We start from the raw sequence: 18,612 nt of genomic DNA on the forward strand, positions 1-18,612 counted from the left end.
GGTGGACAGTCGCGTTGGAAAGAGAGGAGCCAAGGAACAGGTCTTGAAGCCTGGTGAGCGTTTAAGCATCTTGTTTTCGTCCCTTCCGTTGTAAGTTACAGACTTTCTAAAACAGAAATCTCTGAAGATTCTTTTATTGGGACTTTAGTGAGCGGGAGGAAGCCTCGAATGGTCACATCAGACACGACTACTGCTACAGCTGTTGCTTAAGAGGCTTGAGGACCCCACGAATCACCCCCTAGTGCTGCCACTGGGGTGTTTATTCCGGAGGCTTGTAGGGCTTCTCAGGTGGCTCAGATGGTAAAGAATCTACCTGCAATGCAGCAGACCCGGGTTCAATCCCCGGGTTGGGAAGATCTGCTGGAGCTGGGGTGGCAACCCACTCCAGTATTCTTGCCTGGAGAATCCCCATGGACAGAGGAGCCTGGCTGGCTATAGTCCACGGGGTCGCAAAAAGTCAGACGCGACTGAGCGACTAAAACACACATAACGTCGAGCTGTGCTGTCCCCCGGGCGCGGGCTGGTGGAGGCGCCGGCCGGGGCGGTTGCCCACCGCGGAGGAGGCCGGAGGCGGGGTGGGCCGGGAGGAGGAGAGAGGAGGGAGGAGGAGGCGCCTAGAAAAGGAGGCGCGGCCGGGAAGGTGCGGAGAGGGCCTCGCGGCGGCGTGTGCCTCGGGCTGGGCCGGGCCGCGGGCGGTGGAGCGCAGAGACGAGGCCGGGCCCGGCGTGGCTGGAGCGCGGCCAGCGGCGGCGGGCGGGCGGCAGGCCCGGCGTGGCAGCGCCGCGGCGGCCGCCCCGAGAGCGCAGAGCCGGGCGCCCGACCGCCGGCCCCTCCTGGACGCGGCGCGCACGGCCCGGCCGGTCGGGGAACCCGGGGGCTCTGGGAGCCCCGGGGCCTGACGCGCCGCCTCTAGGCTCTGCCTGCAGGTCCCGGGCGCGCGCAGCCCTCGCCCCGCCGCCGCCGCCCGCCCGCCCCGGGCCCCGGAGCGCGGTGGAGGAGCCCCCCGAGGAGCCGGGGGCCTGCGCCCCGCGCCCCCCAGACATGGTGGGCCACCTGCATCTGCAGGGCATGGAGGAGAGCCTCAAGGAGAAGAGCCGGGAGGGCGTGCTGGACAGCCCCGACTCTGGGCTACCCCCCAGCCCCAGCCCCAGCCCGCCCTTCTACTCGTTGGCGCCTGGCATCCTCGACGCCCGCGCTGGGGGCGCCGGCGCCTCTTCCGAGGCCCCCGGACCCGGCGAGGCCAGAGCGGTAAGCACGCACCTTCGGGCAGAAAGGGGGTCAGTGCCCGCCCCCCTCACCCCCCAAGGAGACGGGGTACTTCAGGAGCCGGGCCTGGGTTCATCCCGGCATCCCCCCAGCCAAGAAGGTGTCCCAAGTGACAGCCATGCTCCCCAGGTGGGGATCGAGGCGCCTAGGTGGGGGTGGGCCAGCCTGGTCCCTGCAGACCTCTCCCTGGCTGCCGACCTCTCTAGGGAGTCTTACTGTCAGCAGTAAAAGAACAGAGGGTGAGGACCATCTGAAATTCTCTAAGAGGTTGTCTTCCCAGAGGTGAGCTGGAACCCCAGGCTGCAGCAATGGACCCAGGTTCCCTGTTTACTCTTCCCCTTGTGCTGCCAACGTGAAAGCCTTTTTTTTTTTTTTTTTTTTTTTTTTAACCAAACCCAGACAGGAACCCTTCCTCCTCGGGATTTTGAGGGATGTTGACGTGGAGTTGAGGCGGTGCCTGGGGAAGGCTGGAACCCCAGGTCCGGAGGCGCAAGAGTTTTACCTCTTGCCAGAGGCGATGGGACCTTCAGGTGGATTGCCGGGGTCTGCCCGCTTGGTGGCTGGGCTGAGACTGGGTTCCCCCCACCCCACCCCTTCCCCGGCAGGCGGGAGCCAAGCGGGCGGGATCGGGTGCTTTCTGATTTGAGGAATGATAAACTGAGATCCGGAGGCTGCTCCCAGGCCCAGTGGCATCTCCCCATTCTTGCAGCTCTCTGCACGCTTTAACGGGGTGTACTAGCAGGACTCCAGCCTGGCACCACTTTCCTGGGGCCCCCGGCAGTGCTTGGTCCCTCACAAGGCAGTAAATGCATCCTGCTCATTGGAAAATCTCCCCAGAACCGAAAGGAATGGTTATCCCGCCTCCTGCCTACAGACAGGAATGTCACTGGTGTCTCCCTTGTTCTCTGCTCCGGTGGGTCCCAAACTTAAGAGCGCATGGGAATCTCTGGGAGATTTAAAAAAAAAAATTCCCATACCCACCTTGTACTTCCAGACATTCTCATTTGATTTATTAGACGCTGCAAACTGGACATCAGGATTTTTAAAACCTCCCCAGGTGATCCCAGTGCAGCAAAGTTTGGGAAACCCCTGTCTTAGACCGAAATTACGTGTTGAATTTGAACTTTGCTCTCTCTTTGTGGGTGAGGGGGTGGGAGAGGCTTTCCGGACTTCCAGGGATCGATAGGTGTGACCCCGGCTGTTGGCAGTGAAACTGATCCTGTTATCCAAACGCGCCAACTTTCCTGCACAAGTGTCTCAGACTTGGCACTGTTGAATGGGGGTTATTTGGGCTGCTCGCGATGGGACTCAGTTCCTCTGGTGTCCCACACAGTGGGGCTTGGAGGATAGGGGCGGAGAACCAGGCTTCCCCTTTACTCTTTGGGTCACCCAGAATTTGCCTTGTAGAAGGTTTTCTGGATGCTTTTCCTGCCAGCCAGGGGCAGCCACAGGAACAGAGCACCCGGCTTACTTGTCTTGGCTGTCCTGGTTGATTTTATTTTTCCCTCTTGCTAACTAGATGCCAGATATGGAACTGAGCTGTGTCTCTAATCTTTTTAATTTGGCTTGAGGGCAAGACCTGGGGGTTTGTGTGCACAGGTAATGATATCTGCATTTAGACAGCCTTCCCATGAGCTAAGAACTGTCCTAAAGCTCTTTACTTCTGCCAACTCATTTCATTTTCATGATATCCCTATGAAGTATGTAGGTGCTCTTGTTAGATCCATTTTCCAGAGGGGGAGACTGAGGCACAGAGAGGTCAGTGACTTTGCTGGATTAGAACCCAGGAAATTGGGCTTCAGAGTATCTACGCTTAAACCTTGCATTATCATACTTTTCATTGTGTGGCTAATTAACTATCTGCGTGGGTTTTAAAATTTTATTAAAAAAATTTTTTTAAACATACTTTATTTTTTGTTTAATTTTTTATTGGAGTAGAGTTGATTGGGGGGCTTCCTAGATGGCGCCAGTGGTAAAGAACCCACCTGCCAATACAGGAGACATAAGAGATGTGGGTTTGATCCCTGGGCTGGGAAGATCCCTTGGAGGAGGAAATGGCAACCCGCTCTGGTATACTTGCCTGGAGAATCCCAGGGACAGAGGAGCCTGGTAGGCTACAGTCCACAGGGTCACAAAGAGTCGGACACGACCGAAGTGACTTAGCACGCACACACACACGCACTGAGAATGCTTCCCGGGAGCAGATGTAGGCAAAAATACCAGCTGCCAATCTTGCACAAATGGACAGAAAGTTCTCCTGCGTTTTGGAGCTGATGGTTTCAAATGCCCAGGAAGAGGCTGGCTGCACGCAGGGCTGGGTTTGCTTTGGCACCCCGTGTGGGCCTAGGGTTCAGCCTGGGGTAGACACCTCTGTTCTGACACCCTGTTCCTGGCACTGCCCTCCCGGTCAACATTGGTGCCACACGCCCCAGCGGGTGGACGGGGGTGGGGTGAGCTGCAGTTCTGTCCCCACCCCCAGGTCACTGAGGTCCTCACAGGCTTGTCACCGTATTTATTATGCTGGACGTGCATGTTAAATTTGCTCACCCTCTACAAAGAGGTCCCCTCTCCCCCTACTTTTTTGTAAATAAGTTAAACTTACCATCTGGACAGTACTCCATGGATGTAGGGTAACTGGCTGGCTGCAACACTGCCCCCCAAGACCTAAAAGGTGCTGGGGACCAGGCTGGGTGTGAGTGAACCCCCAACCCCCACCCTATCTTGACCATAGGTTTTTTCTTTTTTCTTGCCCACTTTTTGAAGCAAGGGTGGTAATGTTTCTAGTAATTCTCAAGCCAAAGGAAGATCTGGGAATCATTCCACCAATGCTTACTGAGCACCTACTGTATGTCATGCCGTTTTGGGGCTCGTGGGTGACACAGTGGTGAACAAGATGTTCAAAGGTGGTCCCCGCCGCCATGAAACTGGCATTCTAGTGGGAGAGACAGTCACCAACTTAAATACGTGATACAACGCTAGACCGACTGTTAAGTGCCCTTAAAGAGCTGGGTGCGAGTGGACAGGGTGGTCAGGAAAGTGACAGTTAATGGAAACCAGAAAAATGAGAGTGGCCCTCATGGTCATAGGCCTGAAACATGTGTCAGTCCAAGGGAATGGCCAGTGCAAAGGCCCTGAGGCAGGAGCAAGCCGGCATGGTGGAGTTGCTGCAGTGAGGCCAGCCAAGGCCATTACAGGGACTTGTACACCCAGCTGAGGCCAGAAAGTAAAATTCCATTTGGTCTTTTAAAAAGGGACTTGTGGCTGTTTTATTTTCATTTTTTGAGAGCCTCATGAGTTCCCAGACTCCCCCAAATTTAGAAACCCAAATCAGAGACTTGACTGAGAGGAGCCCGTGTGGAACAGGCTCTGTGGAGGGTGGAGGGAGGTCTTATCTCCATGCTGTGGGGCCCTGCTCAGCTGCAGGACACCAGGCTAGTCAAGGCCGCCTGCCGGGCCAGCCAGGCTCTGCCTGTCAGCTGCATTCATCCTTCGAATATTTAAGCCAGGCCCGCTGAGGGATACAGCCAGGAACAGGACAGAAGTCGTCTGTACCACCTTCAAGCTCCCAGGCCCTGGACCGCCAGCTCCCGTGTACTTCCTCCCCAGCTACCTGTCCTGCCTGGAAGGAGCTGGGGGACTTTGGGGGCATCGTTGGGGAGAGGCTTATGTTGCCAGGAGGGCTGAGTGAGTGTGTGTGGCAGGCACCCACCCCTCCAAGTTAACCTGGACAGTTCGGGCAACTAGCCCTGTCCCTCTTTACCGCCCTTAGGGGGAGTGCAGATGGCATTGGGATCTCAAGTCATGATCTCTGGGTGCCCACTGGAGGGGACCGCCACCATGGGGTGGGGGAGATGAGAGCTTACCACCTGTGGCAGATGAAGGGCTCACCCCCCTGTGACCAGAGGTGGTGGTCTGAGCTGTTGCCCCTCAGATATGGATGTGGATTCTCCAGCAGCCAGTGTTCTGGGTCCCATCACCCCCATTTCATCTCCAGGGGTCTGTTTATACATCGAGTGTATGCCTGAGTGGCCCACTGGAGAATTTCCCGAAGGATGAGGTTCTGGTTTCCTGGACCTGGATTCTGAGGGCACCCCTTGGGGCCAGATCCAGGTAGAATTAGTGATGGGGAGTGGGCTGTCTTTGCCCCATCCTTGAAAATTTCCTGGGGCTGCTGCCCAGCTCTTGGAAATCTTGGTCACAGCCACCTCTTAGGATCTTGGCTGTGTCCCCCAGAGTCCTCCACCCCAGGACGCTTGGATTTTCTCATTTCTCTGTTTCTGGCCTGTGTTAATGAAACCATGAAGGCAGAGAGGGAAGGAAGTTAGGAATTTAGGCAGTTAGGGCCCAGGATTGGGAAGGATGTATGGACAAATGAATGGATGGATGGATGGACAGATGGGAGGATGGGCAGATGAATGCATATGTGGAGAGAAGGCTGGATGGACAAATGGATGGATGAATGGATAAATGGACAGATGCGTGGATAAATGGACAGTGGATAATAGATGGATGGATGGACATGCGGATGGATGGGTGGATGGACAGATGGATGAATGGGACGGACAGACAAGTGGATGGACAAATGAAGAGAAAAATGGAAGGTTAGGTGTATGGCAGACTGTGAAGACAAGGTCAGCCTCCTGGCCCCCTAGCAGGCCCACAGGTGTGTCCCTGACCAGCACAGTTGCCTGAGCAGGGTCGGGGAAGAGAACCAGGTGTGTCAGGCCATGGAGGGAGGAGCCTGTGTGAAGGAAGAAAGGCTGTGAGGAGCCAGAAACCCTGGCTGCTCCTTTCAGCCCCCATCTGCTTAATCCTGGACACAGCGGCCTCCAGCGGAAACCCAGCGACCTCTCTGACAGCCCTGCTTCTCTGTGAAAGGCTCACCTGTCTGAGAAGCTCCGCCTGGAGCCTTAGTGTGAAAAGAAGACAAATAGGCCCTCGCCCTGCTAGGTGCTCTGGGGTGAGGGAGCGATCAGGAGCCACCATCCTGGGAAAGTGGCACCCGGCGGAGGGGCACCCGGAGATGGGTCTGTCCTTTTCGCCCTTGGGACTCCTGGCCTCCCTGTCGGGGGAGGGATATTAGTACAAAGAGGCCACAAGTCTGAGACCCAGGTGTCAGCAGGTCCACCATCCCTCCAGAGGTTCTAGGGAAGAACCCATCCGGGTGCCTGTCCCAGCTTCTGGTGGTGCCCGCCAGCCTCGGTGTGCCTCAGCTTGTAGACACACGCCCCCATCCCCATGTGACCTTCTTCCCTCTGTATATCCCGTGTCCAAAGCTCCCTCTTTTTATAAGGACCCCAGCCGTATTGAATCAGGCCCCACCCCCACCCAGTGGGACCTCATCTTAACTTGATCTTCCTTACTTAAAGACCCTATTTCCAAGGAGGGTCACACCCCCAGGTCCCAGCAAGTAAGATGTGAACATACTTTTGTGGGGGCTTCCCTGGTGGCTCAGATAAACAATCTGCCTGCAATGCAGGAGACCAGGGTTCAATTCCTGGGTTGGGAAGATCTTCTCGAGAAGGGAATGGCAACCCACTCCAATATTCTTGCCTGGAGAATTCCATGGACAGAGGAGCCTGGTGGGCTACATACAGTCCATGGGGTCGCTGAGAGTCGGACAGGACTGAGTGACTCACACACACACACATATACCTTTGTGGGGGTCACAAGCCAACCCAGCACCCTTCTGTGGCTTGGGCCTCTCTGGTCACTTGTCTTGGGGAGCAGGCCTGTCCTTCAGCCCTGCCTCCGACCTGTGGTCTATGGCTTTGCTCAGGTTCACTCTCTGAGTGTCAGCCCCTGGACCATTTGGGGTCCCCTTGGCCCCCCAGCCTGGCCCCGCTCACCTCCTCTGTTGTTCCATGTTGGGCACCTAGCCTTTGGGAGCTGCCTGCCCCCGCTGCAGCCCAGAATTGACCACCAATCCCCAAGGCCTTTCATAAAAAGGATGAGGATTCTTGGGGCATAAATAATCCCTTCTTGAATCGCTTTCCTCATGGGTGAAGGCTAACGTCCACTTTAGCCCACCATGGGAGCTTTTGGTCTCAACTCCCCAAACATGCTGAAGATCATCAGTTTAATTCTGATCACAGTAGAAACCATGGCCACCAGTTAGGTCAGCAGCCTTGAGAAGGTCCATTTCAGCCCTCACAAAGGTTCCCCATGGCTTTGATGAGGATGCCCCGCCCCCACGCCAGTGTGGGGTCTCCCTGGACCCTTCCTCCTGCCACTCACTCTCCACTGATGGGGGCTTGATACCACCTGACTGAGCAGAAAGTTTCATGGGACACACATGGCTCTAGCCACCTTCCATGCAGTGGCAGGTGAGGGACCACCGTGGGTCACCCAGGCTGGGGACAAACGCCCCTCTGCTGTCCCTAGTTGTCCCTGCCAGCCAGGCTGGGAGCCCCGGTCAGGCTGGGCTGTCACCACACGGCACGGAGCTCTCACAGCCCAGCAGCGCTTATCTTTCATTGCTGTCCTGTGGGCCGTGCTGTGTACAGCAGCCAGAGACAGGGAGCGCTCCAGACGCCCACGTGTATTTTTACTTCCAGTATTGATCCTCACACGTGAATCACTGGGCGAGGCGGGTGGGGCCTGGTGGGCAGAGGGCAGCCGCGACTCACTGCTCTCTGGGTCCTGCTTTCTCTGAAGTCCTCCCTGGTCCCCACGCAGATGCCCTGCCTGCCCAGGAGACCAGGGAGCCAGGCCAGCCCCCTCCCCAGGCCAGAACGGGGCTCTTCTGGTCCCCAGAAGGATTTGAGGGCTGGTCCAACTGTGTTACCATCCTAGGGTGGAGGGCGTGGTGTCTGGGAGATGAGGATCCAGCCTTCAGCCTCTCCACTCCTCTGCCCCGGAGACTCAGCTGCTTTTCCTCTGGCCCTGCCCCCCAGGGCTTCAAGGGGCCCCGAGGACACTAGCCAGCCTGCACCTGGGCACCCCGGACTGTGGGCTTCACAAATGGCATGATCCCATTGTACAGAAGGACAAACTGAGGCATGGTGAGCAGGTTCCCTGAGCGCAGGCGTCTCTCAGTGGGTCCTCTTCATAGTGGAGCAAGCACCTGGGCCTTTAGGGGAACAAGCTGGCCTATGGCTGCCCCCGGGGTTGGGGAGTGGTGAGGGGAGCAGGGTGCCTGGGAGTGTTCTTCACTCCACGTGGCCTGGGCCAGGCGAGCAGGTGCAGCAACAGAAGTGGTCCCTTGGGCCTGTGTGCCCCAACCCTTTCCACAGCCCGCCTTCACCCTGGTGGCTCCCATGGGGGTGTCCGGGGGCTGGAGGTGGGGAATTGGGTGAGCCGCTTTTGCAGGGTCGGCGGCTTGCCTTCCTGGCCCGCCTCTGTAGCTGCAAGACTGAGCCCCGAGCTTCTGGGGCCAGGCAGGCAGCTGTGGGGCACCTAGGAGCTGCACGGGTCCCTGGAGCCCTGCGAGGGTGGCCTTCAGCTGTCCTATGGCCCAGGTCCCTGGATGCCAGCCTCCGTCTGGGTTTTCAGTAGCTTCCCCCAGCTCTTGTATGGCACTCCCGGGTGGGATGGATTTTAGCTGTTTTTCACCGGGGCCCTTGGGACACTGATGTGAGGTCAGCCTAGTCCCCCCTGCTGGCAGCCAGTCGGGGAGTGAAATCTGGCCAGAATAGGGCCCCAAACATGCACTCAGCTCTCATCAGGAGGCTTGAGTGAAACTGAGAGGGATGGTGGTACCTGGTTCTTTATTACCTCCCAAAGAATTACTCCCTGCTTCTGAGCTTAGGAACTGTTCTTTCGTGGGGGTCGGGTGGGGGTGGGTGATGAAAACCAGTAGCAGGCTACCCCTTCCTCCCTCTACCCTTCCACCTAGAGATGCCACCGAAAACCTTAGCACCCGCATCCACGGCCCCTTGCATGCCTGCATCATCCTCTCTCCTCTTCTGTGTCCACAAGACGAATCCTGGGAGGCACTGTGATTCATCCAACCCACACAGGATCTGGCGCACAGTAGGTGTTCAGCACACAGTAGGTGCTCAGCAAACCACTGCACACATTTGGGGGAGTGCCATACTTCAGGTAGGGAATGGCTCACCACTCTAGTATTCTTGCCTGGAGAATCCCATGAACAGAGGAGCCTGGCGGGCTACAGTCCACAGGGTCGCAGAGAGTCAGAAACGACTGAGCGACTAACATGCTCACTTTCGTACTTCAGAGAGTCTTGCAGGGAGAGAGTATGGTTTTTATGAACATCAAGTCATGGAGTTTTATAGCTGAGGTCAGTGCTGAGTTCACAGAGCCATGGAGAACACCAGAAGTTCCAAAATCTTGTCACTTTTTTTTTCTTTCTTTAAAATTTTGACTGTGCTGCATAGCTTGTGGGATCTTAGTTCCCCGACCAGGGATTGAACTGGGGCCCTCAGCAGTGAGTGTGGAATCTTAACCACTGGACCACCTGGGAATTCCCATCACTATTTTATTTTTAAACTTAAATCTCCTGAATGATGCGTGCTTGCTTCTGGCAGGTCAGAGCAGGGTTGTCTCAAGCTTAAAAAGGGGGTGTGGATTGACCTCTCTCTGGAGAGGAACCCCCACCCCTGCCTCTTGACCCTTTATGAAAAGCATTCAGAATACAAGCCCACACTACACGGAGCTTGCTCAGTGCCAGGCACAATCCCACTCATTTACACGTTGAATCCTGCAGTCCTCACTACGGCCTGTGAGGCAAGTGCTCCTGTCACCCCACTTTGGGGACCAGGAGGCTGCAACCCCGAGTGGGGAGTTGCTTGCCAGGTCACATGATATATGAGCCCCCTGTCGCTGCTCTAACAAATGGCTGCACACACAGTGGCTTAAAACAACTCGGACTCGATACCTTACAGCTCCAGGGATTTCCCTGGTGGTCCAGTGGGTAAGAATCCGCCTACCAATGCGGGGGACGTGGATTCTATCCTTGGTCAGGGAACTAAGATCCCACATGCCGCCAGGCAACCAAGCCCAGGCGCCACAACTAGAGAAGACTGAGTGCCACAGCGAAGAGCACGTGTGCTGAGAAAGACCCAGCACAGTCAAAAACAAACAAGTAAAATCAAAATAAATGTAAAGAATACTGTACAGCTCCAAAGGGCAGCCGTCTAAAATGGGTCTCACAGGCTATTAATGAAAGCAAGGATTTGGGCAAGGCATCCTTTCTGGGGGCTTCCCAGCTGGCGCTAGTGGTAAAGAACCTGCCTGCCAGTGCAGGAGACATAAGAGATGCAGATTCGAGCCCTGGGTTGGGAAGATCCCCTGGAGGAGGGCATGGCAACCCACTCCAGTATCCTTGCTTGGAGAATCCCCATGGACAGAGGAGTCTGGCAGGCTACAGTCTATAGGGTCGCATAGAGTCGGACACAACTGAAGCGACTGAGCACACACCCACGCATTCTTTCCAAACACTCTAGGGGGGAATCCTTGCCTTTCCCACTTTCTAGGGGCTGCCCATGTTCCTTGGCTGGTGGTCCCATCCTCCATCCTTAGGACAGCAGGGTAATGGCCTCAATCTTTCTGACTCTGACCCGCTCCCTCCCTCTTTCACTTATAAGGACCATTGTGATGATGGGGGGTGGGGTGGACACTGGATACTCCATGACAGTCTTCCCATCTCAAGATCCTTAATCACACCTACAAAGTACCTTTTTGCCTTGTAAGGTTGCACATTACCGGGAACTGGGCATTAGGACCTCACATTTTGGGAGACATTATTCTACCTGCCACGCCCAGCAAAGGAGAGATGGGACCACCCTGAGGACAGCTGCTGGGGGCCTGTGGGGAACCCCTTGTTTGTCTAAGTCTTGGGTATTTTCTTCCTGTGGTCCTTCATCGGCCTGTGTTCTGGGGACACTGTGATCAGCTGAGGAGGTGGCTTTGGTGACCACATCCACAGACAGATAAGCAGATTAAAAGACAGGCATGGGGCTGGCTCAGGGGCTCACAAGTGTGTGGGGGAGCAGGGTGCTGCTTTGCACGTGTGAGGTCCTGCCTTTGGACAGCACGGGGTCTGAAAGGCGCCAGGCACTGGGGATAGAGTAGTCCTCTGGTCCTGAATCTTAAGGACCTCGTGGTCTGGGGGTGACAGACGCACAAAGGGGTCGCAGCAATGGAGACCAGCAGGTGGGAGCTCCAGGGACCCCACAGAGGATGTTCGGGAAGACAGGAAGCTGGTTTCTGAGTTGTCGCCTTAGACCAAGTCAGAGAGAAAGGAAAGGACGTTCCCAGTACCGAGAACAGCATAAGCCAAGGCACAGAGGCAGCCTGGGGCATGGCCAAGCTAGCGGAATATGGGCCTGGATAGGAAGCTCTGTGATCCTGTGCACGAGGGCAAGCTTGCTCTGAGCATGGGGCTGACAGGTCAGGGCTTGGGGCTACAGCGCCAGTCTTGTGGGCATTGAGAGGCAGTGGGGGAATGTGGGCGAGGGCACAGGCTCTGCAGCTAGACCACCAGCTCTGCCCCTTCCTAGCTGTGTGGCCTCAGGCAAGTTACTTGGCCACTCTGGGCTTCAGTTTTAGCATCTATACAACAGGGATACGAGTAACAGCTCCGTCCCATGAGTGAATGAATGGATACATGGGGGCCTCAGAGCAGTGCCTGGTGCAGTTCGTGCTCTAAGAGTGTCCACTGCTGTGATCCCTCATCCAGGTGAGGTCAAAGAGGACCTTGCGAAGGATTTGAATGAGGGACCCACAGCCATGTACCAAGAAGGGCTGGAAACTCTTGCCTTGATGAGCGTGGTTTTCAGCCCATCTCAGAGCTCCGTCCTGCCATGTCACCCCCGGGGGGCAGCTCGCGATGCTTGGGCTCAGGGGCTCCTTGAGAGGGTTCTCAGTTCTGCAGGGCTCTGAGCCTGGCTCTTGGGGCTCAGGTGAGCTGGGCACTGTAGAAAGAGGCCATGACCACGTCCCCTTATAGTGATGCCTGAGAACCAGGTGGTTGGTGGGGGGGAGGGGGACAGGCCAGTGGGTGAGTGGGCATCAGAGTGCTTGGATTCCACAGAGGGACTCTGGGGTGGGCTTCCTGATGGACCCCGCAGAAGCAGCCTTCCAGAAAAGCCAGGACTGGAAGGGTGTGGGGAGCTCCTCTTGTGTCCATCAGGGAGCTGAGGCCGTAGTGCTGAAGGGCTGCTCATGTGACCCTGCGTCCCTGGCTCTCCCCACAGCCCCCCGCCCACCCACCGAGTACCCCGGCACGAGAGATGAGGCCCAGGATGCTGCCTGTGTTCTTTGGGGAGAGCATTGAGGTGAACCCAGAACCCACACCAGAGATCCGGTGAGTGGGGCTGCTGGGCTGGGTAGGGGTGGGGTGGGGGTGGGATGGGTGGGGGGCCAGGCTGGGGGTCTCTGCAGGTTCCCCTTGCTCTAGGCAGTCCTTCTGGGTGATGCTCCCCGAGGAGGCATGGCTGTGATTTGGAGAGACTCTGCGGCCTTTACTGTCTGCACCCTCCATCTCACTGTCCCAGGCCTACATTTGGCCATTTCCACACTGACTTCACCTCCAACCTGGCTGATTGTTATTTAAAATTCTCCCCTTTATCCCCCAAGGAGCCATTGCCCGGAAGTGTATTAGGTGCCCTCCCATCACAGGGTATCTCAAGTGGCACCTGCACTGCTGAACCAAGTGACCAAAGACCTGGATGCTGGGAAAGACTGAGAGCAGGAGAGGGGGCGACAGGATGAGATGGTTGCATGGCATCACCGACTCTATGGACACGAGCTTGAGCAAACTCTGGGAGATAGTGAAGGACAGGGAAGCCTGGCGTGCTGCAGTCCGTGGGGTCACAAAGAGCCATATACAACTGAATGACAACCCCACCCCCTCAGGTGCTTTTCTCCAGCCATCTGCCCTCCTGAGAGGGCTTCTGGGGCTCAGGCTTCCAGAAGGTGCAGTCTGAGGTCCATGGGTCTGGCCCCCATATCTATGGCACGCTCAGATGGATTTGTTCACATCACTCTAGCCTGGCCAGGGATGTGGGACCCTCTGCCTCCTGCTCCTCCAGCTCTAGATATGTTCCCAGGAGACAAATGGGTCTACTTTAAAGAATTTTCTGCCCGAAAACTTATCCTTTTTAGTTTTTATTATCAGAGGCCCCTGCCAGGGTGGTTTCGGGCTGCCTGGGCTCTTGGGAGTCTGCTTCCATCCCCCCATGGATCACCTGTGGGATCCGGTGGGGAAGGAGACAGACAGGTGAAGCCCCTGCTCCCCACAGCTTTACCTTCCAGTGTGATGATGTGGGAGCAGAGCTGGGGGGTGCTGAGCAGCTGGCCACTCATGAGGGGGTCACCCCTGGAGGAGGGCATGGCAACCCACTCCAGTATTCTTCCCTGGAGAATCCCATGGACAGAGGAGCCTGGTGGGCTATACAGTCTATGGGGTCGCAAAGAGTCAGACACTACTGAGCGACTAAGCCCAGGGCAGCGCAAGGGGTTCACTCATCTGGAGGAGCCGACGCTACTCTGGGGGAACTTATTTTGATAAAATTTCAAACGTAAAGAAAGTTGCAGGAAGAGTATAGGGGACCCTGGTTGAACTGATTCCTTGTTTCCATATTGCCCTGTTGGCTTGAACAGCCACACGCTCTCACTCATTCTACATAAACAAAACATTTTTTTCTGACCTGTTTGAGAGGAGGATGACGACATCTTGACCTCGAACCTCTAAATAACTCCGGCTGGTGTCCTTCCTGAGAACAGGGACATCCTCTCACATAATGATGGTCCGCTTGCCAAAATCGGACCAGCTAAAGCTAAAAACACGACCACTGCCTAGTCCAATTCCGCCCATTGTCCCCAAATGTCCTTTTATAGCCTATTTTTAATCCCAGTCCAGGATCCCGCCAGGGGGACGTGTGGCATGTAGTTGGCCCGTTTTTTGAGTCTTCTCCGAGTCGGCAGGGTTCCTTCTTTGTCCTTTTGACCTTGACATTTTGCAACAGCCCAGGCTGCTCCATGTTCACCTTGCCCTCTGATGGTGATCTGACTGCCCGGCCCTGAGCTCACCCCTGTCCTCCCCTCCACCAGCTGCAATTCTGAGGTCAAGTATGCATCGGAGAAGCACTTCCGGGACAAGGTCTTCTACGCGCCGGTGCCCACGGTCACGGCCTACAGCGAGACGATCGTGGCCGCCCCCAACTGCACGTGGCGCAACTACCGCAGCCAGCTGACCCTGGAGCCGCGCCCCCGCGCCCTGCGCTTCCGCAGCACCACCATCATCTTCCCCAAGTGCGCCAGCAACTCCTTCCGCACCACCCTGCACCTCAGCCTGGGCCGGCCCCGCTGCTGGTTCACGGCCAGTGTGCAGCTGCAGCTGTGCCCGCGCCCCGGGCCCGGCCTCCTGGGCCCCACGCCGCTCTGACCCACAGCCCGGCCCGGGTGGTGGTGCCGTCGGCGGCGAACCAGGGCCATCCCTGGGGCGGCCGGAGGATGGACTCCGCTATTGGGAAGGACCCCGGGCTGTGTTTACCCTGGCCGCTGGGGCTCACCCAATAAACACATCTATTTTATCAGCACCTATTTGGGAAGGCAGCTTGGGCCTGGCTCTCGGAGGAGCAGGGGGCGGGGGCAGGTAGATAGGCAGCAATGGAGAGAAGAAGGCACGTGTCCTTGGCTGCCCCTGAGGCGGGGACACCCCAAGCATCGGCAGGATGGAGGCATCCCAGCCTTGGCCGCACGGGAGGAAAGAAGGGGGCCATTCAGAAACCCGGCAGCCCTGGAGGACGCTGTTTCCAAAGCCAGCCTTTCAAATGCATGCAGCTTAACGCCCAGAGCCATAGCCCGGCAACCTCTGGCGGATGGTGGGCCAGGAGCTGGATGCCGATGCCAGGGCCAGAGTGGGCTGTGTTTGGGGAGCTGCCAGGAGGAGCCCTGCCCACGCTGTCCCGATGCCCGTGCCCCAGGGCAGAGGATGGAGGGCCCAGCCCGTCTGCACTGCAGCCTTTCAGCTCCGTGTCCAGAGCCTCACCCGCAGGGCAGCCTGCCTCTGTCCGCCGACGCCTTCAGGACCAGGACTCGGGAACATCAGAGCCCTCGAGCCAGGTGCCAAGGGGAGGCGTCTAAGCTCTTGGAGATGACCACCACCACCTGCCAGCCGTCAGCTTAAAGAGATTCTGTGGGGCCCCGCTGCCCTCGCTCAGGCCTTCCCCTCCTACAGTGATGACTCGGCAATGGCCGTGCTGCAGGGCTCACTGCACACGTGCAAGGTCAGGGAGGAAGACGTGAGACCCCCATGCTCCTGGGAAGAGCCAGGCCACGTGGGGGCCAGGCCACGACCTGGGGCTGCTCGGCATCAGTGACCCAAAAGCCCCCCAACGTGGCCACAGAGATGCCCTCAGACTGGAGCCTTAGGTGGGGGCTACCCCTGACATTCCCCTGGCTTCCCCCCTAAGATGGGGCTTTAGCTCCCTCGCTGGGGAGAAGGGCAACTTGGAGCTCACATTCAGGAGAGGCAAGGTGACTGATGTATTTTTATATAACTATACAGACTGTGCGTGGTCTCTCCACAAAGATGCTTTCTGATTAACAAAGAAATAACTTAAGGAATGACTGATTGTCTTAATAAAATGTGCAAATTCAAAGAGGTTCCCTCTTCCGTGCTTCCAAGACCTTTGGATTCCCCGGGAGGGGGTGGTATTCACAGGCCCATGGTCCCTCCCGGCTGCTCATGGGGACAGGAAGACACTCGGAAGGGTCAGAGCCCTATGCTAGCACCCCTTTCCCCATAGACAGCTTCAGGGTGCACCAGCTCCACCTAGGAGCTAGGAAATTAATGCAGAGGCCCAGGCCCCACGCTGGGACTTGGTCTGGAGGTGATTTCAAATAAAGTCCCGGCAATCTGAATATTTGATGTTCCCATGCTTTGCCACCCGGTATGCCAGCCCTCAACACCCACAGACCCCCAGAGCCGGCTGTATCCCTGGAGAAGGGCCTGTGCTGCCTCAAAGCAGGTCTTGACTGTGTTACATCTTCTCCCCATCTGGTCCGCGTCCTTGGAGGGGCCTCTGGGGCCCCAGATTGTGAACGAGGAGGGCATTCAGCAGCCTTAGGATGGTGTCCTCTTTTGAGTAGCAGAGTGCTGGTGTCTTTGCAATGGGCTTCCCTAGTGGCTCGGGGTAAAGAATTCACCTGCAATGCAGGAGACCCGGGTTCGATACCTAGGTTGGGAAGATCCCATGGAAAAGGAAATGGCAACCCACTCCAGTATTCTTGCCTGGAGAATCCCACGGACAGAGGAGCCTGGTGGGCTACAGTCCATGGGGTAGCAGAGTCGGACACGACGGAAGCGACTGAGCACGCACGCTTGGTGTCTTTGCAGGGACTCCAGCCTTGCAGGAGGATGGTCTCTGACAAGGAGTGGGGGTGGTGAGGCAGGAAGGCAGGGCCAAGGGACAAGTTCATGTCACCAAGAGAAAGAACCTCAAGGCCTCGGCTGCTTGGGGAGGACAAACGGGGCACAAACACAGCGCTGGGGCTTTGTGCGGACATGCATGCGTGCTGGGGTCACATCGCTGGCACCAGGCAAATTCAACTGAGTTTACTTTCCAGTCACAACTCTGATCTCCACACTTGGAAGGAAAAATGGGTTGGGCTTCCTGACATGTGCAATTATGGTGCCAATGAACCTGGTGACCTTGGAGATGTCCCAGGGGTCGCCGTTCAAGAAACAACTTCCGGGGTGTGTAGTTAGCTGATGGCTTCCAGTCACAGAGCACAGGTACGGGACCCCTCTGACGGGCGTCTTGGCTCTCGGTTGACCGAGGCTGGATCCCTGCCAGGTCCTGCTTCCTGCCTTTGTCTTTCACAGATGTCACCCCCATAGGCCTCATCCCCCTGCCCCAACCATCTCAGTACCTCCCCAAGGACCTGGGTAGCACTTATGCCTCTGAGAATCAAGCAAGACCATCTCCTTGGACCATGCAAACAGCTTCCATGTTCCCTGTTGACCTTGGAACTCCAGCCTGCTTCCTTGTATGGCTGGGGTTCCAAGAGGCCCACCCTGCAGGGAGGAGTAAGAGGGGTTCAAGGGTTGCAGCCACAAGACCCTCAAGCACACCCCGATTTTCCTCTAGAGAAGCTGTGTGTCCTACCAGAACCTAGAGGACTTGGAGACCAGCAGAAAGCGGTGCCCATCTCATCTGGGACCTGTCCCAACCCTTGGGATTACTACCCCTAAAATAGAGCCTAGAGGCTGGTGACCCCACTACCGAGGCTCAGGGTGCTACCTGCAGAAGGCACTTTGGTCTTCTGTCCTCCCCACAACGCTCTCCAGATCCAGATGCAATGGGCAAACTTGGGGGGCAGAGGTTGCTCACTAAGCTCCCTGGGAGGGGAAGACCAACATGGGAAGGGCATGGTGGCTGGAAAGAGTCTCTTGCTTTACTTCTCTGAGCATCTGCAAGATGGGCACATGATTTCACCTCCCTGGCGGCTGGGACAGTGAGAATCCATGCTGGTAAAGCTTCGGCTGCAATTGAATCAAGCTGGGACCATCCTGGGGGCGGGTCAGGGCATCCATCTCTCACGCAGCCGCAGAAACACTTCCCAGGTTGGAGGACCGGCTCTGGCCCCACACACCTATCCTGACCTGCTTCGCTAGGCTTCTTCTGCTGTCTCCCCAGCCAGTCTCTGGGTTCATCACACTCACAGGCCTCAAATCCAACTTGGCAGCCCCCGCCCACCTACAGACAGGTGCCCTGGCGGCAGTCTCATCCCCGCCCGCCCTTAGTGATGCTGCGAACAGCGGCCCTGGCAGCCGACATGTGCACGGACCGCCTTCTCTGTCTGCAGACCGCCTGACCGTGCTGTCAGCACTTTTTTGCATTTAATCTTCCCAAGGAGCCTGTGAAGTAGCTGGTGAGACATTCTAATGAGGAAGTGGGACCTGGCCAAACTCCAGAGGGGTGAGATGGACACACAGCCTGTCGCGTGACCACCACAGCTGAACCTTCCCCGGCTTCCCAGAGGAGGTGTGAAGACAGACACTTCCTTCTAAGGGCTCGCTCCTACCAGCTGCCAGCGATCAAGTCAGTCCCACCCCTTCCCAGTAATATGCAAATGAGCCACTGTCCCTGGACCACCTGGAGTTTTCCCTCCCCTCTCTCCTTTCCTAACAAACCCATTCATGTCTTTTTCCCTGGCCCCACCCCACCAACTCCTGCTCAGATGGGTAAACTGTGTCTCTACAGAAGTACACAGCCCAGCTCTGAGTTACTCCTCCCAGCAATATCATTGTCCCATTTTACAGATGGGAAAACCAAGGCACAGAGGGTTCAAATGGCTTGGCCAGGGTCACACAGCTGTTAAGTGGCAGCTGGCCCCACGGTCCATCCATACTCGCAGGCTACACCACCTCCC

The 18,612-nt window shown here is 56.9% G+C and overlaps 1 protein-coding gene across 1 annotated transcript; it reads left to right on the forward strand.

Annotated features, from left to right (window-relative positions):
* Window positions 1-673: 673 nt before the first annotated feature.
* Window positions 674-15,836, forward strand: RFLNA (refilin A). Its single transcript, XM_025267790.3, has 3 exons — window positions 674-1,248; window positions 12,426-12,535; window positions 14,284-15,836. The coding sequence occupies exons 1-3, from the start codon at window positions 1,042-1,044 to the stop codon at window positions 14,615-14,617; spliced, it is 651 nt and encodes a 216-aa protein (XP_025123575.1). The 5' UTR covers window positions 674-1,041; the 3' UTR covers window positions 14,618-15,836.
* Window positions 15,837-18,612: the final 2,776 nt, after the last annotated feature.

The sequence above is a fragment of the Bubalus bubalis genome, chromosome 17 (genome assembly GCF_019923935.1).
Source record: "Bubalus bubalis isolate 160015118507 breed Murrah chromosome 17, NDDB_SH_1, whole genome shotgun sequence".
In the NCBI taxonomy this organism is placed as follows: Eukaryota; Metazoa; Chordata; class Mammalia; order Artiodactyla; family Bovidae; genus Bubalus; species Bubalus bubalis.

Bases quoted from the DNA above. Each gene is read 5' to 3' on its own strand.
- RFLNA (XM_025267790.3), top strand. From the start codon at position 1,042: ATGGTGGGCCACCTGCATCTGCAGGGCATGGAGGAGAGCCTCAAGGAG. The intron at 1,249-12,425 runs GTAAGCACGCAC...CTCTCCCCACAG, and splicing joins GACCCGGCGAGGCCAGAGCG to CCCCCCGCCCACCCACCGAG. The intron at 12,536-14,283 runs GTGAGTGGGGCT...CCCCTCCACCAG, and splicing joins GAACCCACACCAGAGATCCG to CTGCAATTCTGAGGTCAAGT.